Source organism: Lipophrys pholis (assembly GCF_963383615.2).
Source record: "Lipophrys pholis genome assembly, chromosome: 14".
NCBI lineage: Eukaryota > Metazoa > Chordata > Actinopteri > Blenniiformes > Blenniidae > Lipophrys > Lipophrys pholis.
In genome coordinates, this window is record NC_137633.1 from 19,478,176 (window position 1) to 19,501,453 (window position 23,278).

Below are 23,278 nucleotides of genomic sequence, written 5' to 3' on the forward strand. Positions count from 1 at the left end.
AGTTCTCGCTCTCTCTGTGATCCTCCAAATTAGTAGGTTTGGAGAGGGGTAACACACGGACTGGATCGGAGTGGCACTAGAGCCGAGTGTGGAGCGGAGAGGGACAGAGCAGAGTAGGACAGAGCGGAGCAGGTAGAGCGGACTGCAGCGGCATTCTGATGGCGGCGGCGAGAGGCGGGTTTAACCAGCTGGTCCTTCAGACTTCAGGCTGATTTGTGTCCAGACGAGCAGATCCAGCGTGGCATGAGCTTGATGAGAATTTACGGTCCCACATCGAGTGGAGTGAGGCGCTCAGTTGAATAGCGGAGCTTCTCATCCTGAAACGACCTTCACCTGGTAACAGCAGCTGCACCCAATCCAGGTAATTACCCAGCCGGCTCTCCCCTCTCTGTACACAACCGCCACCTTCACCTTATAACCCCAGCTGCGCCCAATCCAGGTAATTACCCAGCCAGCTCTCCCCTCTCTGAAGACAACCGCCTGGCACGCCCACCTGAAATATGCAGAGGAGAGGGAAACACCCCTGCAGCACCATGAACCTCCAATGAGGCTGCAGAGGAGCAGGACATGACACTTTGAGTTCAGCTCATGAAAAATGGGAGCAAAAACAAAAGTGTTGCATTTGTATTTTTGTTCAGTGTATGTATATATATATATATATATATACACACACACACACATACACACACACACACATCCCAAGCCTCTGATATGTTTAGCTCAAGATGAAAACTTTAAGCCTGACAGATCAATAAGGTTGAAGTAAGAAAAATGATACCCCTAATCAAAATTAAAAATGGAATCTAGAGTCTTGGATAAACTGAAGATTCAGATCAGTGTGAGGAAAAGTTAGAGAGCAATCCTAATGAATAGGAAAAAAATAAAGGCATTGACGCTATGAAATATGATCAAATGCCAGCAACAGACTGACTCCCACTAGAGATATACAAGAAAATAAAAGCCAAGTTATTAAAACTCCTAATGGAAATATATTCAAAAGCATTTCATGATGGCAGTCTGACGAAATCATTACAGTTGCATTGTTAAGACCGATAAGTTTGTTGAATTCTGATGTTAAAATTTGTTGTAAATTCTTGGTAGGGTGATTACAACAGGCTACCACATTTTGTGCATACAGTTCAACAGTTCATGTGAGAATGTCCTGGTTAAAGGATTCTGGGAGGATCTTAAACAAATAATAAAAAAAATTATTATTTCTAAAAATATCTAAATGAATCCTGCTCACTTTAGTTTTGGACTTTATCCAAAGCAAGATAAGTACATCAAGCGTCTAATAATAGAGTCAAGCCTCCTGCATGCTATAAAAATGACTTGCTCTCTTTTGGGAAAAAAACAACGACTTGTAGACAAAGATTAATACATTAGGTGAGGCAAATATTAGTAACCTTTACCCTCGATATTGTGGGATTTTTCTTGGTAGAGAACACAGATAAGATGCAAGTCTCCTTCCGCCGCTACGTGGTGGGCGAGGGCCAGGTGGAGATGGATTCTGAGAAGCTCATTGCAGTCAGGGATCGGCTCATCACGCTCAGCTGGAAGGACCCACAACGTTTTCTGGCGTTTGCTAACTTCTATAGATGCTTCTTTTTCTGTCTGTATGTTCGAAATAAAGATTCATTCATGCATTTGTTCATTCATTCATTCATTCATTCATGCTTTATCCGTGGCTTCGTTTCTGTTGCTGTTCCTCTTCATATTCTGACCTCTTCTCTGGTCCAGTTTTCCTGGTGGCCCCAGGTGGACTCTGCATTCAACCTGTATTTCATGGCCTAAAAATACTATTTCATGAACACAAATTGCAATTTTGTGGCCACTAATTACTATTTCGTGTCCAAAAAAATACAATTTCATGGCCACTGAATATTATTCTGTGGTCACAAAAAAGTCTGTCAAGGTCTCAAATTACTATTTCATGTGCACAAATTACTATTTAATACTTCACATGATTTTGTGGCCACAATTACTATTTTGTTGTCAAGAAATATTTTCAAAAAGTTTTATTTCAGAAGTCATATCTGGGGCTTCACAAAGGTATCATGAGGGCAAATGGGCAGCCCTGGATGGGAGATGGGGGAGGGAAGCTGACATGAGCTAGGCCACCATCTGGTCTCATAATCATATGCTGAGTGAAGGCTGCAGCCTGATAACAATGCCCACTTAAACAACAATACATTCTGATCCTTCATATCATCTCTATTTAAAGTTCACACACACATCAAACATAGTTGTGCAATTGTGTCTGTGCTGATTGCAGATTATTATAATATCTAACAAAAACATGACGATTTAGAGGATAATTAAACATTTGTGGTCTTTCTGGAGAATATTGTTTGGAAGATGTACGAGATAAATGAGAAAAATTAGTGGGCGCGTCCTGAGTCCTGGGAAGTGTAGTTCATATAATTCGCTCATCCAAACACAACTGCAGTAAATAGTTCAACATGATGACTCCATTTCCCAGAAAGCCCGGCGTCTCCGCGACTGCGCAGTGCGTGTTTTCCCGTCCATGTGTAGGCGCATCACGTGTGTCGGAGCTGTGATCGTCATGTCTCTGCTGTGGCAGAGCGCCGTGTAACACCAAATTAAGTCTGCCCTCTCGCACTTTGTTCTGACAGCTGCCCCTTTTACCGAAGAATGAGCGAAAACGATGACATCGAGGTCGACAGCGATGTACGTGTTTTAGTTTCTTCCACAAGTAGCTAGCCCCGGCTTGTTAGCCAAACTTTGACTGTCTCGAGCGCAGCAGCTAGCCTGCTAGCTCCTTAGCTCGTCTGCTAACACTAGATGTCAACAGAACGAGTCTGAAAAGCTGATCAAGAGGATCGTTTATAGAGGCTGTTTGTACGCGAAAAGAGTATGGGGAATACATTTACGTCAGTTTGTGATGCTATAACTCGCATTGATCGATCTCGGATCGGTCATCGTGAGTCAAACTTGTTTGTTCGGATGTCAGAGCTCGGGTCTGTTTGTTCCAAACGACATAAAACACGAAATGCAGTCTTAAAAATCTCCCGTTCGAGTAGAAAACAGACGAGGGAAAACACGACAAGCGAGTTTCGCTGCGAGCAAGGTCAGCCATTCAGCGAGGTTAACCAGGCTGCAGCATAATCCGACATGTCAAATGTCTCATCTGTCTTTAATGTGGATTTCTCATGTTTGTGCAGAACACAGCCTCGACCCTGCATGCAGCTATAATTCACCCAAGCTTTATTTAACATGCTGTAGCAGAAACACAGCAAGGAGGTGATCCGTCTCCCTCCTTGTATGTGAAGCCAAAATATCTTGTTTTAGTCACTATACTGTGTGGAATCACACACACACACACACACACACACACAGCTGATGCAGCAACAACGTGACTGAGTGGAGTCGATTTCTTCTCCTACATCACGTTTCTCTGGTGTGGCTCGGGCCTCCCTGCACATTAGATTTGGTCAGTCAATGGCAACTCAAAGATAGCAAACATGCATGCAAAGTCTTATCTGTATTCCCTCAAGCTTTCATATTTGTCTTTATTTTGCCCTGCACACACGTCCCGTGCATGTTATTCATTCTCTGAAGTGTGCTGTCAGATCAGGACAGGATTGTGGTCATGTATGTCACAAATCTATGGATCCCCCTCCCCCTCTTTCATTAAGCCGGATCTCCAGCTTCAGATCCGAACAGAGCGACACCATTCATGCACTGCCGGAGCTGTTAATCCTTCAACTGCGAATATATCTTGACATCACAGCATGTTTCATATGAATAACTCTCCTTAAAACATCTGTCTCCATGGTAACATATACACTCAACAGCCCCTTTGCCACTTTATGTAGTGCAGTTATTCATATATGCATGATATTAGATTAACATGCGCTAAAAACCCACTTGGGTCTGCTTACGCAAGAAGATTTTCAATTGAAAAGGGAAACGTTGCGTTGCATATTGGATGTTCCTATACATGACATTTCGTGCTTGGAACCACTGAAAATGCTTCTTTTTTTTCTTTTTTTTTAATGACCGCCTTGGTGGAACGATGTGTTTTTCACTTGAAAGGTTGTATAAATGGGGACTTGAGTAGGTTTTATTGTTTGTGTGCTTTGAGATTTGTTATTTATAACAGTGCTGTTTTTACAAATTAATCACAGTTTCATTTCCCATTTAAAACTTGTGACGTATTTCACATCCTGCTATGAGATCTGAGAGAATTTACTCATTTGGTTTTGGGAACAATTATACATGCGTGTCCAGTGACGTGCTAATGAGTCATTATGGTCAAACTACCAATATTAGTTTAATTAGTTGCGAGTGCATTATGTAGTTCGGGCGAGCATGTTTCTGAAAAGTGGCGGCGGCATAGAAGTTTGTAGCGCAAGTCCAAATGATTGAGAAGCTGGCAAAATGCTGTGTCTTCAAGTCTGGAGAACGGCTGGCTGTCCAGCGCCATGAACTCAGGAAAGTTTGCGAAACGAAGGCAATGGTGGCTATTTATATTTGGAGCTAGTAAGAAGCAAAATTGTCATTATCTGACATAACTGTGTCATTTTCTCCAATATCGGGCCGATAATCAACGGTGCCGATAGTTATGGTTCATCCCTAATTTCCACCTTTGGTACTTTGCGGTTCTCTCAAGTCCTCTCCAACCGGTCCGGTTTGTGGTTCTCCAGATGTTTGTGTGAAAATATCAGCAGTTTGTGAAACACACCATTGACCCCGAAGGTTCAAACAAACGTCGATCATCTTTCTTCATCGTTGTCATCTTCGCCATGTCTACACGCAGACATACGTTCAGGTTCTGCCTTGTGATTGGCTGATATTTGCAGTCATAATCGATTGCACAGGTCAGACCGAAAATCACCCATCACTGTTTTCATGACGATTGCCGTCGATTGCCGTCGGTTGCATTCATGGCGATTCCTACATATGTTCACCATTAAAGGGGAAATCCTTGATTTGATCACGGGTATCCAGTGCGGTGCCCGTGTGCACCATGTGAGCAGAACAGATTCTAAATATAGAGACCAGTACAAGCGACTTGACTTTAACTTTAATTATTCTGGAAGCTTCTAACAAGTGGTTCTTTGTGTTCCTCGGCACCCTGGAAATGTTCTCACTTTGAGAGAGGATCACCGGTGAAACATGGAGGATTTGCTGTATTTTAAAGATTACAGTGTGGAAAGTTTGACCAACCGGCGCAGCGATGTTGTGTGTCGTACTCTCACTACTCCACTAGAGACGTACCAATCAGAATTTTTTGATCCCTGATTGGATTTCTTAAGAGTTGAGTATCGGCCGTGACGACACTTTCCTGATCCGATACATTTTCTTTGTATGTTCCTGCAACTTGGTGCTTTGGAAAACTTGGACTAGATAGTGTAAGCTGGTTGTGTTTAACTGATGCTTCCATAGCTTCAAACTCTGCTACTGCAGATATTCCATGTGGCCTTTGGACTGGGTTTTTTTGTGTCTGTTTGGGGTTGTTACACGGCTGCTTGCAGCATGTGGCTAACAACCACCACTGAAAACGCAATTCCCTCCCATAATCTAAAAAGGTGCATTTAATGAGTGACCTTAAATGTGTTTTTCTGTGCACGTATGGACAGAGGTTTGACCCATGTTCTATCAATCTTCGCATTGGTTCGATTGAATAACTGCATTTAGCCTCGAGTCATTCTGTTTGTGGTTTAAATCAGATGGAAGCTCAGTGTTGTTTTGATCGGTGCACTAATCAGGAGTGTTTGTCACTAGTGTGACTTTGCTCTTAGGGATTGTCAGTCGTCTGCTCGATGTGTTATCTTGAAATGGATACGAGCATGAACTGATCACCGAAAGTAGCTTGCAAAAGTTGTTTTTACCTCTTGATTGTTTCCAAGTTTTTGTCACAAACAAGTGGAGGAAGCTGCTCTGGTCAGCTTCGACCCAAACTGAGCTTATCGGACTAAATACAAAACACTATGTGTGGCGGAAATCTAAGCCCTGAACGTCACACTGAACACACCATCCCTACTATGAAACATGGTGGTGGCAGCATCACGCTGTGGGGATGCCGTTCGCCTTCCAGCAGAGCAATGACCCTAAACATACAGACCGAGCGACAATGGAACGGTTTAGATCAAAGTATGTTGATGTGTGTGATTGGACAAGTCAAAGTCCTGCCTTGTTGGAGTGATTGCAGCTAAAGGAGACTGTCAAGTATTGACTCAGGGGGTATGACGACTTTTGCAAGGCACTGTGTGTAAAGCCTTAGGTCAGATACGTTGAAGTGGTGGTTGGTGTCCCCGTTATGCGTGGTCCTCAGTTCACCGACAGAGGGTACTCTCGGAAAAGTGGCCAGGAGCCCTCTACAAGCCTTTTCTTGCTGTAACAACATGAAAACGGGAAAGATGGGAGTCAGACCAACGGAAAGCCAAAGGCAGCAATGAAAGATCTTAACTTGAGTCGTCGCTACAACACAAACTGAATTTTGACAAGTCTTTTGAAGACAATGGCTTTGAAGACAAAACCTTTGAGACTTGATTTTCAACATTCCAAATCACATTGACAAGAAGCTAAATCAAGTGACGCATGAGCGTACTGACGTTGTTCTCATAACCAGATGAGAGCACAGATGTTGGCCGGCTCCAGTGACTGACACAGATCAGGGAATCACTGAGCTATCAGTCAAAAGAAACAAAGAAAATTACAAAAACAAAACTAAATATCTGTCTTCAAAACTCCACTTCAGTGCATTCGGTAGCAACTCGTGGCTTGGAAAATAAGTGACTTGGCTTTGCGCTTCTTTAAATGCGAGACTTAACGTTCCCGTGTTTGTTTGCAGGCAGACAAGCGAGCACACCACAACGCGCTGGAGCGCAAACGCAGGGACCACATCAAAGACAGCTTTCATGGTTTACGAGACTCTGTGCCTGCATTACAAGGGGAAAAGGTGAGAAGATGCATCTGCTTTCTTGAAACGTCAAATCCCAGGGCTGGACGGCCACTGGGCCGTCTTTCCAAGCAGCTAAACGTGAAAGTTAGAAAGTCACAGTACTTCCAGACATCACTTCAGTGTAGGAGGAGGATGACAGAGGAGCGGACAACATTTTGTAACCCTCCCGGCTTCAAGCAATGGGCATGAGACACATGGATACAGCTGTGTCAATGCACTATTGTCTCTTTTTTTTTTAATTACAAAGCCACAAAAAACCTTTTTCCTGCAATACAAACAATGACGTGAACACAACAAGAACCTTCTCCCCGACTTCAAGACATTGAATTTCAGTCTTCAGGAGTCTAAACCTATAGCAGCTTTACTAGAAATGATCCAGGATGACACGAGCCAGCTTTAACTGTAATTACCGTAGTAACCAGACTATAGCTCGCATCCATCTAGAAGGGAAAAGATGTTTGAGAGAGATTCAGTTTCCTTCTGTGATTTAGTGCCTCAGCTTTTAGCCCGTGGTGAGCTTTCCTTGTTTCCTTTGTCATGTTTTCTCTACTTTTCTCCAGTCCCTCACAAGTTTCTCACACACTCTGAACTCTTTGTCTGTTTCCTGCTGCACATTTGATCGTTTTTGACTTTCAATTCTGCTGTGTAGATTTTTCGTTTTGATAACTCTTCTCTTGTGTAATGATCTAGCCGCCTTTTCTTGTCATACAGCGACATCTAGTGGTCCGAGATTGTAAGTACAGGGATATTTTTGATATATTGTCATTTAGAGCTTCAGTCACATCCTCTAGTCCAGGGGTCTCAAACCCGCGGCCCGCGGGCCAATTGCGCCCCGCAGGACAATATTTTGTGGCCCCCCCCACCACCTTGATGTATAAAAGCATAATATTAGTGCGGCCCGCGAGGGGCGCGGACCTCCGACGTTGCCACTCAGCCAGCTTCCCGCCCGCCCGACGTCCTTGCAGCCACTTTTAAGTTTGTAGTGAGCCATGTGATAGAAGGGGTCAGTAAGTTGAGCTTGTCTTTTATGCCTACTGTAAGCAGCAAAGGCTTTTATTTTGACACTAAAACCAACAGAGACACCATGGCAGGAAGACACGCTACACACAAAAACCCTCTTCACCCCCGGTTGCCAACTTACAGCTAATGAAGTAAACTGCAGTGGGACCGAGGCTCACGGAGCCGCAGCAGAGGGACCAGAGAGCCGCGGGTTGCCGACCCCTGTTCAAGACAGTCTGAGGGTCTCAACTGTTTCCTCTCTCAGATATGTGAGAAGACGCGCTGCCAAGGAGTAGGCGAGGGAAACCATGTTCAGAAGTTCATGATCTTCATTCACTGTTCCATTCATGTTCAGAAGAAATCATTAAAACTGTTAATATTGACGTTTGAGGATTTTTTGTACAACTTTTTTTGTGGAATCCCTGATGCGGCCCAGCCTCACCCAGACTCTGCCTCCAGCGGCCCCCAGGTAAATTGAGTTTGAGACCCCTGGTCTAGTCCCTCCATAGTTACTTTTGGTTGAATGCTGCACCTATGAAATGATTTGATATGTAATATTCTGTTACCTACAGGTGATTTTCACCTCAAGGGGATAATTAGATGAAATATGTGTAACAGTATGCAGCTGTTGAATTGCTTAATTTGCTAATATATGTTGCATGACCGACCAAACTGTTGAAAACGATTTGTGACTTATAGTTCAGAAAATATGGTCGAGCGAGTTGTTTCTCAATCCGAAGGTTGAATGTTCAAGTTTCCATCCGTCCACATGTAGAAGTGTCCTTGAGCAAGAATACCATCAACCTTTTCTCCATTAAACATCCAATTATATAATTCTAATGAAAAGAATCACGTCTTTTCTGCTCTGTGCTTCTTTGGATTAGGATTATATCCAAGAAAAATGGGGAAAACATTAAGGCATCAGAGCTTTTTCCAACGTCCACCCATTGAATATGTCCCTCCAGGAACAACTACTGACATATAGTTCCGCCTGGAATAGTCCTGTCCCTGGGAGTAGGAACCAAAATGTAATGGTGTGACAAAAAGAATAATGTACTGCTAATGTGATGCACTTACAAGCAGTTTCTATTGGATGTGTGATTGAGAAATTGTCTGGAAAACTATTCCACATTATTATTGTTACATTACATTATTTGTTACAAATTCCCAAACATTAAACAGTTCACCACTCAACACGGAACTGTGTGAATTAGACTTTGCAATTGCAAGCAGTGAAGTCTTTCTATAACAAACAAAACCATATGTCCCTTTCTGCTCAAGCAAAGCTTTATTTCCAGAACACATTATGTTTCATTTCACTCTATTTCTTCTGTGGTTCTACAGGAAAGGTTGTTTTATGACTGCAAAAGTGAAATTCCATCAATGCAATGATTGCTTTGTAGTTGTTCCACTATTGACTGACGATGCCTTAAAGGAGATAGAATAATATCATGAATTTATACAAAAGAGTAAAAAAAAATAAAACTGTTTTATTAATCCCTAAAGATTCTATTTGATCGAACAAACCTCATGTGATCGAGGAAACGACCAGTTAGTCGACCTCCGATTAATCCCCATCGCCGTTTGTGTCTCCAGGCCTCCCGAGCACAGATCCTAGACAAAGCCACGGAGTACATCCAGTTCATGAGGCGGAAAAACCACAGCCACCAGCAAGACATCGACGATCTGAAGAAGCAGAATGCACTGTTGGAGCAGCAGGGTGAGCAGAAGGAGTCTTTACGGAAACATCGAGACCGAACCGTCAATTTAAAATGGCTGACACATCAGCATCCGGCAAATGTTTCTGTTAACAGCCGACCTGAGAACAAAGAGAGACACACACATTCTCTGCTGTGGAAGTTATACGGTCACCGTGTTAATCACATTATAATGGAGGCAGCAGGTCACCACCATGAGCCTGAGCTCATGAAAACAGTTTAAACATCACCAACCAATGCTTTGGAACAAACACTTCACAATCGGTCCACCAGAGGGTGCTGCTCTGGATCTACGTCCTGCCCTAATAGAAGAGTAGAATCACTCCTCATAGGAGAAAGTGGATGAAAATTAACCCTGTGACATTAGAAGATCGCACTGTATATATATATATGTATGTGTGTGTGTGTATAAGTCAGGGGTGTCAAACTCATTTGAGTCCAGAGGACACCTACAGCTTAATTTCCACTTGAGTGGGCCAGACTGGTAAAATAGTGACTTAATAACCTTTGAATTTAAACTTTAAAAGATTTTCTTTGTTTGAGTACAGAATATATATATATATATGTAATAAAATTGTCTATATTTTTCACAAAAACAACCAATTACAAAGGAAAATGACCCCAATCTCTCCATACAACCAATTCCAATGATGCAAAATACAGTGAAGTGTCCAGAAAACGTGTCCTATCGCCGTTTCCTTATGCATGTTTTTACAAACTCCCCCTGACAGCATGGCTTTGAGGCTAATGCTCGTTAGTTGTCTTTCATGGCAGCATCACCAACATCTCAGCTCGGGTCTCAATATTATGTTGTGTCTGCTACTCTGAGGAAATTTGTAAAAAAATCTGGTTTCTTTCTGGTTTGGTAGACCAGATTGATCCATGGGCCTTATGTTTGACACCCCTGATATAAGAACTAATAATAAAATAAATCCATGATAAAGATCCCTGATGGATCTGCTGATTCTGCTCCACTTGCTGATTGAACACGGACCGAGCAGATCAGTGTAGGAATAGATTGATGATGATGGTGTGTGTGTGTGTGTGTGTGTGTGTGTGTGTGTGTGTGTGTGTGTGTGTGTGTGTGTGTGTGTGTGTGTGTGTGTGTGTGTGTGTGTGTGTGTGTGTGTGTGTGTGTGTGTGTGTGTGTGTGTGTGTGTGTGTGTGTGTGTGTGTGTGTGTGTGTGTGTGTGTGTGTGTGTGTGTGTGTGTTTGCAGTCCGTGCGCTGGAGAAGGCCAAGGGGAACACTCAGCTCCAGACCAACTACTCTTCTGACAGCAGCTTGTACACCAACCGCAAAGGGAGCGCCGTGTCCGCCTTCGACGGCGGCTCCGACTCCAGCTCCGAGTCCGAGCCGGACGAGCCGCCCACCAGGAAGAAGCTGCGCGCGGAGCCGAGCTAGACCCCCTCCCCCCGCCTCCACCACCACCACCTCTCCACTGACTCTTTGCACCCACCAGCCCAGCTCCTCCACACCGGTGGGACAGAGGTGCTCCCGTTGTATAAAACCGCTTCGACTCTCCTTTAATCCCCCCCGACACCCCCCCCCCCCCCCCCAAAGTGAGGCAGCTCTGCAGTTTCGAAGGACTCAACGCTTTTCAAACCCGTTCATAATCAGAGACGACGAGGTATGAGGCTTTAGTAGAGTTCTAAAAGCAAAACAGATTTTTTTTTTCTTTTCTTTTTCTTTCTCTCGCTTGTTTTGGAAGACCTCTGCAATCTGTTGGAGATGTGAGACTTTCCCAGCAAACTCCTATTTTTTCCTGAAGTTAATTTGAAAAATTCCGTTATGCAAAATCCCCCCCCCCCCCCTTATAATTCAATGTAGGCGGCTAAGTTTTTTTTTTTTTTTCCTCTTTGTGTTTGAAATGTTTGTAATCAGAGGAAACGTTCTATTTATAGTGATGCACCAAACTACATTTCCTCACCCCACATACACACACACACAGCCTGTCTGATCTCCTTTATGTTTGGCTGGAGGTCGTTCAGAGAAACTATTTATTTCCCTTCTATTTTTACTATCATGAAATAAAGATCTAGATGTCAAAAACATAAAAAGAAAAAAAAAACCCTGGATTGTTACTGAATGTTACGCAATGCAGTTAAAGGGCAGTGACTTTGTTTCTGTTGATGGAAGTCCCTTTCAGTGTGTTAGTACATAAATAATACTGTATACTCTTCAGTGGTGTCAGGTCTGCAGAGAAAAGCCTTCCTATGAAATATTTGCCTGCGCTGGGAACGTTTCTCTCTTTTCTTCTTCGTTGCAGAGGTGAGGTAGTTGTTTGCGTAATCGTTATTTGTTGGTTCCATTCCATGGAAATTACAGGTATGTTGTACATACTGCCAACGGTTGTCTTGCAAGTTAAGGCAAACCTTTATTATGAGACTATAAATAAAACTATTTTATCCTTTTTGGATGCATTTGTGACTTGGTGTGTTTTTTTTGTTTTTTTTTGCTCTTTTGTTTACTGGCCTTCCACGGGATGCACGAGGTTCCGGTTCGACCCACTTAAACCATCAAGAAACTGGTAAAAATGTCAAGATAAATAATGCTTTGACAAACTTTCTTAACAGTGGCAGACACAACGCAACCCAGAGACCCGAGCTGATCAGTGATGCTGCCCTGAAAGACAGAAAACGTAACGTTTCCCTCAAAGCCATGCGGTCAGGGCGAGTTCCTGAAAACACCCATAATGCAACACTGTAGGAGGAGTTTTTTGGACATTTTACTGTTTAAAAGTTGCAATGTGTTCAGGTCTGTGGGACCTGTTTTAGTGTTTTTTAACAACAGGTAGAATCATACAGTTATTACACACACTCACACACACAGGATTATATTACACGCGAGTGATTTAAGAAAAGTACACACACTAAATCTCGTGTTGTATCTACTGATTTGTGTTACTTTTCTAATGAAGTTGAAAAATATACAAATCAATAGTAAGGACAAGTGTTTCTCTATTTGTAAATTTGTCGATTATAAACCTTTTATTTTGATTCTAACAGATTTTTGCTTTTATTACATTTTATCCCAAAAAAACCAGTAGCGCTGTTGTCCATAAATGTGATCTAACAAAGGTATTGATTAAAAAAATTTGCCATTTGTACAGTTTAAATTGGTTTCAATCGGGACAAAGTAAACATCAGTTAAGTATTTTAAGGACAAAAATGTTTTATTGTGTTGAATTGATATCCCCAAAATACAGCAGGTCCACCAGACCTACGAACACTGAATAATAAAAATAGGAACGCAACACAAAGGCTCACATTTCTGTCCGTTTTGGTAGTAAATGGATGATTTGTGTGAGGAAAATAATCAACATTTTCATCATCTGTACTCTGAGAGAAACTTTAGCGTTTAAGTTTAAAAATTATTCTGACACTATGTTACTGTTCCACTATAGATGAAATTGGGCCGAATGTGACTCCTGAACTAAAATGTGTTTGACACTACTGATTTAGAACTTAAATACTTGTAAAAAGTTCACCTGTAGAGACGTTTCGGAAGGTAAAATTGGATCAAAGTATTTCAAATACACAATTAAAAAGTTTATAGCTTTGTGTGTCATTTATTCTGTTGGAAAAGTGCAAAGTTACTTAAATTGCACCTCTTAAATGAGTTATTCAGCACTTAAAAAAAAAAAAAAAAAATTATAATAAGAAACGTGACCCAACATGTCAGAAGTCATTGTGGTTTCCATGGTAACCCTGATTTAATGGGGTTACACTAAGGTGCTGTTTCGCTGTAAGAGGTGCTTTTACAAATCACTAAACACATCAGTGTTTATTTTTACTGCAACATACAGTATATATTGCAGATTCCTCATTATCACCACATGAGATACGCATGTTTAGATTGTGATAAATTATGTTTCCATGCGCTGTTTATAAACGTGCTGCAAAATCAGGATATTACACAGAATTTTAAATATGAAGGAAATTCCCCAAAATTGTTCGACTAATTAAATTTAAAAAAAAACATTTATCATAAATCCTATATTTTTTGCATGGGGCTCCTCATATCATGCAGCTATAGTGTCTGATATTAAAAAGCAGAACAAGCAGTTTCTTTTATTGGGATATTTTTATTTCAAAATGACAAAATTAACATGCTCTTACTTTTAAATTATCATCTCACTATGGTGAGACCCTCAAGGACCCTCAACTGGCTGCAGCCCCAGTTTCACAGCCTATATGTTCATCTGTTCACGGTCCAGGTGATGAAGCTGGTGTCAAATTACAGGAAACGAATGCTGTGAGGAGGGATATGAGAGATGGGCATACTTCTGGTGAGATAACATGCATGTGAGGTCAATTGGTGAATCTTAGATTGCACATAGGTGTTGCTCTATCCTTCATTCACACATTGTAAATTGGCACCATCCCCAGCTGGTTAGAACTGAATTGTGTTAGAAATTAAAGGAGGGGTTAAGATTGTGAAGAGCTCACTTTTAAAAATGAAAAGTGTGGTTCTTTGCAGGCTCGTGAGGACAGATCTCCACGATACTGGATGAAAGGGAGAAGCACGGTTAGTAAATATTGATTTATTAGTCAGCTCAGAGTGAAGAAACTCCTTCAGGATGCAGGTTGTTTGCTGCTTTCAGAACAGTAGGAAATCCAAAACTTTAATTAGAAAGATTTGACAAAAAAATGAACTTAAGCTTTATAATGCAACTGGGATGATGACACAAATTTATTACGGGGAAATTAAATTAAATGAAATACTTAGAGTATAAAAAGCGATGTGACTTAGTGAAGCGGTCCACCAGGAGTGGGGAGAGTTGTAGTATTTCCGAGGTGCCTTGAAGGCATCAGCAGTGCAGAGAGAAGCCCGCAGGCTGCAGTTATGTTCACTTTAGTCTAGTTTTATTATTTTACTCAGTTATGGCCAAACAGTACGATATCCTGTTCCGGCTGCTGCTGCTCGGAGACTCCGGGGTGGGGAAGACGTGCATGCTGAGGAGGTTCACGGACAGCGAGTTTGATCCCGCACATATTTCCACCATCGGTAAGAAAAAGTCTTAAACCACGTCCCACATTGTGAGTGGGATTAGTGCAAAGAGCCAGAAGAAACAGCTGAAGCAGCCAGGGCTACTCATAATGGGGCCGTCTTTACATAACGAGGGAGATATCCCCCGAGAAATCAGTTTTAAATGTAGAAATTAGTGTCTTTAGAATATAAGAGCCACAGGTAGCAGGGGTGGCTTCTTGTAATTGAGGGCCTGGGGGCACTGGGGGCACTGATAGAAATAAAGACTGCCACTAATATCTCTTGAATCTTGTATTGTTTAAAGGCAGGACTGGGTTAACAAAAACAATTAATCTAGATGAAAAAAAGATGTGCCCCCATTTGTCCGTAGACGGTGGACAGACGTCACTCCAGAACTGACGTCGTGTGTCGGTGCGCTTCAAATGTTTTTCAGAAAAACAAGTTTGAAAAACTTGCCGTGTCAGGACTGGAGAGAGTGGAGAGTGACAAAAACAGGTTGATTCATGGTGGTTTCATTTTGAGAAGTTTTCTTCTTTTTTTCCCCCCCAAGTATTTCAAGTATTTTGTAAAGGTATCATTCATCATCATTTTGACTCGGATGGTGGAATATTTTCTCTTCTGATGACAATCATCATTTTTGAAAAGGGAAAATGAAAAGTCCCATGAGTGGATCAGACACTTTGGTGTATTTCGGACAACGTTTTATTTAATTTTCCTACTTTTGTTTTTACACAACAAGTGAAAACGCCAAACTTTCATTGAGTGTGTTGCCATGACAACGGTGCTGTGACAGTCAAAATGGAGTGAAATGAGTTTTTGCTGTTTCCCGTTTTAAGGGACATCGTTTTCAAAACATTGCCGCATCAACGCAAAGGTTTTCTGAAATGAAATTTAAAAAAAATTTTTTTACTTGAAACACTGTAAACAAGACCTTAGAGATTATTTCTTGAAATTTATTACAAACTTTCCTGTTCCTTTATTTTGACGATGTGATGACTAAAGAGAAACCATCTACATATTTATCATCTTTGACAAATTTCAGGTTTTAGTCTTCTGAAATTTTTTGGCCAAAGTTTTAATATTTTTCAAAAAAATTTAATAAATAAATGCCGCAATCGAGCATAATAGGATCACTCTCAAACTGATTTTGGTAAATAAATTGGTAACAAAAAGTACACTTACACATTGCACACTCATAAAACCAAGTTTATTTATTTGCTTTTTTAAGAAAATAATATCGACAAATATTTGATCTGTAAACTATTTGTTGCACGCAGCCACCTTCTTATCTTTGTTTTGGTCCCACGGTTTAGAAAACATCCCTGAATCCAACCGAAAGGAAGTTTCTCACGTGCACTGGGAAACGTTGCATGCGTCAGTACACGATTAAACCTGTTATTTATTTCAACGGGTTATTTTTGCGATTAGTTAATGTAAATCAACATGTTGAAGCCCCAGTATGTGTTTGTGTTGGCCCAGGCAACTCTCTCTCTCTCTCTCTCTTTGTACAGCGGTGTATGTGAGCTCTTTATTTACGACTGTCAACATTAAAAATCAGGTTGTACGTGTTGTCCACTTGCGTCCTCCGATGTCTTATCCGCTTCATCAGTGTGGTGAGTTTCGATTTTCAAACACAATCCTGAGCAGGTTCACTGGTGCAAAACTACACAATTTTCAGCTTCCTCATTCGTCACCTTAAGAACAATGTGACTCCTCATTTTACTCATTTATTTTGCCGGCCAGCAACACCGGTTTACCTGTTTGTTTGATATGTAGAGAGGAAAAAATAGAAAGGGAATTCTAGCGAGGAGAGAATAAAATGGCTAACCCCCCCCCCCCCCCCCCCCCCCCCACACAAAAAAAACCTAATGCTTAAAAGGGCTGAAATAGATAAAAATGGCTATAAAACAGCTAAAACTAAAAAAAAAAAAAACAAGAGTGACTAAAATACCTAAAAGCAGCTCTAAATGATGAAACAATCGGATGATTAAAACAACTTAAAAGGCTGGAAAAGCTGAAACGGCTAAATCAGCTTCAAAAGAAGAAGCGGTTAGAACGGCTGAAATTGAAACTAAAGCTAATTAGCTAAAAAGAGCTAAAACAACAACAATGGCTAAAATAGCTAATAACTGCTAAAACTGATCAAAATGGTTAAAATCACAGCTAAAATTTTTTACATTTGTGAAACTGCTAAAATCACAAAGAAATGGCCGAAAACAAAAGAATGCTTAAAGAATGGTTTATAAATGGTGAAACAATTTAATCACTGGTTAAAAAATGGTTAAAATAGCTAAACCTGTTAAAAATGGCTTCAAAAAGTTAAAACCGCTAAATATAATTGAAATTCTTTAAAAAAAAAAAACAAGAACATAGAAACAGCTGAAATCATTAAAAAATGGCTCCAATATAAATGGTTAAATTTGCTTAAAAGAAAAAAAAAAAAAGCTAAAAATGTGGTTTAAAAAGGTGAAACAGTTAAAACGGCTAAAAACAGTTTGTAAACTATAAACAGCAAAAGTGGGTAAAACAGCTCAAATAACTAAATCCAGTGAAACTAGTTGAAACAAGTTCAAAATGCTGAGTGTTCCATATGAAAACTTCTATGGTTGAGTTTTTGTACGGATATTAAAACCATCACTGCATTTTAATCTTCTGCATTTTCCTCATTTTAAAGTGAAACATGTTTTGCTGCTGCAGATGATTTTTATTTGGTGAAAAGGTGTTAAAAAAAAGAAAAGAAAAGTGTTCTTAAAGGTTGTAGATCTCAGTTGTGTTCTGCCCTTTTTCCAATGCAGCGAGGCGCTGAGCTTCGCAGTGTTTTGGTGCCATGCAGAACAAATGGCGGCTCTTTAGAAGCCCCGCCTCTGCACAGGAAAAACATCCTTGACTTTCTTTTGATATTTTCCTCCTGCCAGAAAGCGAGTCGCTGATTGACGAGCGCACTAGTGCTCCGTATCACCGCGGCCTCTCTTCCTGCCTCGGCCTCCGAGTGACGGCTCTCAGGAAAGAATGGAGTGGAACATAGGCTGAGGTTTCCTGAGGTGGAAGAAAGGAGGAAGGAGCGCAGTGAATTGTTTTAATCTCGTGAGAGTCTGTGAGGCTGGAGGGATTTTTTCCTGGGATTATTTTAAAGAGCAGCCTCGTGTTTATATATATTGTGATTATTGGTGAACATTGGCCATTGGCCTCAGTAATCCATCTCATTAGATCTGCTCCAGCAGTCATTCGGGGGGGGGGGGGGCAAGAAAAGTCACGCAATGAATGTGGATCACGTACAGAAAGTTTTTTAAAACGCAGGTGTGTTCAAGTAAAGTGATGATTCCATTGTGGGTAAATTCATCCAATCGTTCCCTTCCTTGCAAAATGTGCTGAAATGTCTTTATATAAAAGAAAAAAAATAGGGAAAAAAGCACAATCGGCATAATAAATGCCACTTAAATCCCACTTATCTGCTTCATTTCAGACTTTACCTTCTTAACGTGAAGCTTGAAGAACAAAGAGTCTCCATCAATGTTAATTAGAGCGCGTAACAAGTCGGTGTTTATCCGAAAAAAACCAAACTTCTCAATATAGTCTTTAATCTGTTTGATTTTTCTAAAGCAGAACCAAGGAACGTGTCCTGTTGTGGCTCCTCTTTTTTCAGATTTTATGTGCAGATAAATATGAATAAATTGAACGAATTCCGCTGTGCATGTTGACTCTGTCTGGTGGAAGCTCAAAGAATCATCCTGAAATATTAGTGGTGCAAATAACAAATCAATACAAGGTGCAATTCCCTCGATTAACAGCACAAACACGTTTTCCTGTCATCAGATAGTCATGTTTTTAAATGAATGAGGCTATATACACTGATAATAAGTTGAAATTTTAATATATCAAGTTTATCGCATGATTCAAGACGTCATTGATCAGGTTAAAACAATATTTTTTCTTCCCGTCGTTCTTAAAATTGGTCCCGCCCACAAGGGAAACATCTGCGTCAACGTGACACCATGAAAACCACTCAAAACGACCGAGTACATGTGCCAGGCCTATAGGAGGCGCTATAACTCTGCCACAGAAATAGACCAAAAGCAGAGAAGAAGACACGGAGACATGGAGACATGGAGAAATCCAACATCTCACTATATTAAGTAGCTTCAGCAGGACCATCTGGACAACGTCGTCCATTCTTCTTGTTGTTGTTAAGTGATGTCACGGAGAGGGTTAGCGGGGCGAGAGGTGGCGCAATGACATCATCGTTTTCCGCAAATGGCCCATCCACACGTCGGGAGCGGAGATGACATTTTCCAATTTCTGGAACCTGTTTTCAAAAAAAAACAAACCTTGTCTCTAGTGATAACGCTTCATTTTAGCGTTTTCAAAACGATGTCCGTCTATGGCAGAAAACAGTGTCGCTAACATGCTGGGCCACTAGTGGGTGCTGTTGGTTTGTTTTTTGGCTCGCAGCATTTTTAGAAAAGTTTTCCCTCGTTTCCACGGAGACGGGAGCATTTTCAAAAAGTTCCACCTTTTGGGAGTTGTTCGCGTGAACAGTCTCCCAAGACGCAATGGCTTTTCCCCCCATTTCCACTTGAGAACCAATCTCTGTGTTGGTTTCTTCAGAGTAAAAGCAGCCTCGCCGTCGGTTGCGCCTCCCTTTTGTGGCGATTTAAAAGGCGACATTACGCACTGCTGCCACGTCCCATTCATCGCAAACAACGGAGTCTCTGAGCAGCGCTCATTAAACGCTCGCAGACACTTTTACACCGGAGGAACTTGTGTTTTTGTGTGCAGTCAAAGTTTATTTGTACTCCCAAGTGCTTTATAAGAGCAGATGGATACAAGAAAGCGAAGGCACACGTCAGAGGGTTGAAGCAGAAGAGTAAAACTTCAACAAAACAAAGAAAAAGCTTCTCTTGCTTTTCAGGAGTGGATTTTAAGATGAAAACAGTGGAGATCGACGGAGTGAAGGTGCGGGTGCAGATCTGGTGTGTGACGTGTTCTTTTTATTGAAGTTTCGGTATTTTCATGCTGGTTTTACACTTGTGTGTGTGCGCGTGTGTGTGTGTGACGCTGGTGTGTGTTTGGTCCCACTGCAGGGATACAGCCGGGCAGGAGCGCTATCAGACCATTACCAAACAGTACTACAGGCGTGCACAGGTAACGAACTGATCGGCCATAACATTAAGACCGCAGGTGGGTGAGGTTGATAACACTGATTGCATCGTCAGATGTAAAGTTTTGTGTGAACAGAGGCCGAGGTGTTCCTGGTCTGCATCAGAACTAGTGAGAGACGTGCATTCGGTCATGATGTTGTGGCTGATCGGCCTCTTTTTGGGTGGAACTTCTCTTGCAGGGTATCATCTTTGTGTATGACATCACAAACGAGCCTTCCTTTCAGCACATAGCGAAGTGGGCCAGCGATGTGGACGAGGTGAGGCAAACACAATTACCCCCCCCCCCCCGCCGATGTTTGTCTTGCTGCCGAGGCCCCGTCCGTCTACAAGACAATTGTTTTTGCGTTTTTGCTCCGAGCACCGTTGTTGTGTTTGACGGACACTTTGAAAGGCAATGAAAGCTTCTGACTGCTTCCCGCACAGCGAGCGGCTCGGCCCGATAGACCAGACGACGCGGTCCCTCATTCCTGCGCTGCGTATCTCATCTTTCCTCTTTGGTTTTCTCAGTACGCCCCAGACAAGGTGCAGACAATCTTGGTAGGAAACAAGTGTGACGAGGCGATCCGGAGGCAGGTCACGAAGGAACAAGGAAGCAAGGTTTGACCCAGCATGTTTTATTCACACTGTTGTGCAAGACTGCGTAGATCAGCCAAAACACATGCGGAGGTTCATGTTGGATTGTGCTTGTTGGACTCATATCTTTATATCTCTAAAATAATCCAAAAAAAAAAAAAAGAGAGAGAACATGCTGGGAAGAGACCTTCCCCTGACCCGACACTCTTAAAACCACTGCTTCTGCCTGAATCTCACAGCTCGCAAAATCCTATGGGATGGAGTTTTTTGAGGCCAGCGCCTCCACCAGCAGCAACATCAGTGAGGTAATCCAAACAAAACTCTGCGTCGCCCTGGAAACATTCTGAAATGTTTGACGCGCGCTTGCTTTCTCCTCCAGTCTTTCACACGGGTGGCCGAGCTGGTGCTGCAGGCTCACAAGAGAGACGTGGACACCCTGCTGGGCTCTCTGGACGACTACCTGGAGAAAGTGGCGTTGGAGGAAGAGAAGAGCGATTCTCAGCGGGCCTGCGTCTGTTAGAAAAGACTGGGTTCCACACTTCAGAGATATTTTTTGCTTGCAGGACAAGAAGTTGTCGGTTTAGGCCTGTAAATTTGAAAATGCAGTTAGCAGCAGCTACCACTAGAGGGCCACTTTGTGTCCTGTTCACTGCGGCCACCAGTGCAATCTAACGTCTCTCAAACCTTTACACACACGCACACACACACACACACACACACACACACACACACACACACACACACACACACACACACACACTCACTCACTGTCCTCAAAATGCAGATTTGCACAGTGTACGACCTGAATTGAAGTACTGTATTTCCAGATCTTTTTAGAACTCACTTACAAAGTAAAGTACGCACGATGACAAATCATTTCCTGGAGGTGACCGGATGAAGTAGCCAGAGGAAAAGCTGAATTATTCACACGGAGAAACTGAAACCAGGCAGTGGCAGATTCATTTACTCAATGCACTTAATTGATCAAGGAAGACGGTGTTGTGCCATGATCGTTGATCCCGCTGAATGCAGCATGTTCTTATTTACCGTCCTGAATGTATGAACGTATCTGATATTTCTTGATGTTGTTATTGTTGCTCAAAATGAGGCATTCGGGTTCCGACGACACGCTACATTAAATGCAATCCTAAGTTCTTGCGAGCTGTGACGAAATAATCCAAGCAATATATGAATAAATTGAAACTTTTATATTGAGAACAAATTAATTGGATGTCGGAAGCGCCGCCAATAAAATAAGACCGAAGAAGTGAAGTCGGGTCCACAGAGAGTTCACATAGTTGCTTCATGCATTTTTCATCTCATGCTTAGATAGACGGAAAAAAAAAACATGTTAAATATTTGATGGATCAGAAAACTGATACATGTCAGACACACCATAAAGACACTTACATGCAGTAATAGATGTTTCTTCAGTAAACCAAACAAATGAAATTTAGAAACAAGTATAATATCTCGGAAAAGTTTTTTTGCAGCACGTCAAATTTCAACATTTATTGTCACGTGCCCGACACGTTGACAGTTATAAGTGATGTAAGAATACTTGCGATATGAGCACAGCTCTACAGTCAGTTCCAACCGTCTACCTGACACCGGCGAAAGGTGTAGTATGTCAGGTGGGGATCGGTTTTCTTTGGGGCTATTCGACACCCATTAAAGGCAACTTTCTGCTCCGAGCGAGTCGTGACGGCGCGTTCGGATACTGCCACACGTTGAGATCCTGTCCGCCTGCAGTGCGGCGGCACAGGAGACGAGATGACGTTCATCGCCAAGACCTTCTACGACCTGAGAGCCACCACCCTGGAGGGCGACGCGGTCGACTTCAACGTGTACAGGGGACGGGTGGTCCTCATAGAGAATGTGGCCTCGCTCTGAGGAACCACCACCCGGGACTTCAGCGAGCTCAACCTGCTGCAGAGCAAGTACCCCCACCGGCTGGTGGTCCTGGGTTTCTCCTGCAACCAGTTTGGATACCAGGTGAGTCGAGCCAGAAATGACTCGGGATGTCCTTATACGCCGATGATCTTTGATTGTTCATGTCAAACCTGATGAGCATTTTCTTCAAATCTAATCAGATGTTGCACTTTGATAAGATGAAACTAGTTCGGTCAACGTTCACGTCTTGCCACATTTACTTACCCCTGCTAGAAAAATTGGTAAAGAGTATTCCCTCCCTTTTTCAGCTATGACCTGAAAAAAAAACCCAACAAACATTTGTCTTTTCAGGAGAACTGCAGTAATGCAGAGATCCTGAATTCACTCCAGCATGTCCGTCCGGGTGGAGGCTTCACGCCCAACTTCACCATCTTCGAGAAATGTGACGTCAACGGGACGAACACGCATCCGGTGTTTGCCTACCTGAAAGACAAACTGCCCTATCCTGACGACGACCCCACGTCGCTCATGCAGGATCCCAAATTTCTGGTGTGGAGTCCCGTCGGCAGATCGGACGTCTCCTGGAACTTTGAGAAATTCCTCATCGCGCCGGAGGGAGAACCCTTCAAAAGATACAGCAAAAAGTTCCCCACCATTGACATAGAGCCTGACATCCAAAGACTGCTGAGATTAACGAAGAACTAAGAATAGCCCCCCCCCCCCCCCCCCCCCCCCCCCCATGCCTCATAATGACTTCTCATATATAACTGTCTAGGATGAGACTCTGTCTTCCACACTGTTAAAGCCTTAATAAATGATGGTGACGTTCTAAAAAATGAGGGGATATCACCTGAATCCTGTAAGTGCTTAACAACTGTGGATGAACAAATAAAGCACAGCTTATTTTTCAAACAGGAGTATTTGTTGTCATGGAAAAAAGAAAACTATGAAAATCACCTTCATTTTACGATCATGCATACCCCCATCAATCTACAGCGTGTACTACAGTATAGG

General features: G+C 42.2%; 3 protein-coding genes across 4 annotated transcripts; all 3 read left to right on the top strand.

The window, feature by feature from the left end:
- The first annotated feature begins 2,537 nt into the window (after positions 1-2,537).
- Positions 2,538-12,076, top strand: LOC308119623 (protein max-like). 2 transcript variants are annotated; one of them, XM_080479765.1, is made up of 5 exons: positions 2,538-2,691; positions 6,821-6,928; positions 8,367-8,399; positions 9,527-9,650; positions 10,867-12,076. In XM_080479765.1, exons 1-5 carry the CDS (start codon positions 2,656-2,658, stop codon positions 11,049-11,051), a joined length of 486 nt encoding a protein of 161 aa, XP_080335891.1. In that variant the 5' UTR covers positions 2,538-2,655; the 3' UTR covers positions 11,052-12,076. The 2 variants fall into 2 exon arrangements, with proteins under 2 accessions (XP_080335891.1, XP_080335892.1); XM_080479766.1 differs by lacking the exon at positions 8,367-8,399.
- Positions 12,077-14,446: 2,370 nt separating this feature from the next.
- On the top strand, positions 14,447-21,656 carry LOC308120184 (ras-related protein Rab-15-like). The gene is made up of 7 exons (XM_080480636.1): positions 14,447-14,657; positions 19,549-19,609; positions 19,721-19,781; positions 19,978-20,055; positions 20,306-20,395; positions 20,611-20,676; positions 20,751-21,656. Exons 1-7 carry the CDS (start codon positions 14,534-14,536, stop codon positions 20,889-20,891), a joined length of 621 nt encoding a protein of 206 aa, XP_080336762.1. The 5' UTR covers positions 14,447-14,533; the 3' UTR covers positions 20,892-21,656.
- A 267-nt stretch (positions 21,657-21,923) lies between these two features.
- On the top strand, positions 21,924-22,969 carry gpx2 (glutathione peroxidase 2; the record flags this gene model as incomplete). The annotated part of the gene is made up of 2 exons (XM_080480697.1): positions 21,924-22,366; positions 22,616-22,969. Exons 1-2 carry the CDS (start codon positions 22,145-22,147, stop codon positions 22,967-22,969), a joined length of 576 nt encoding a protein of 191 aa, XP_080336823.1. The 5' UTR covers positions 21,924-22,144.
- Between the last annotated feature and the right edge of the window lie 309 nt (positions 22,970-23,278).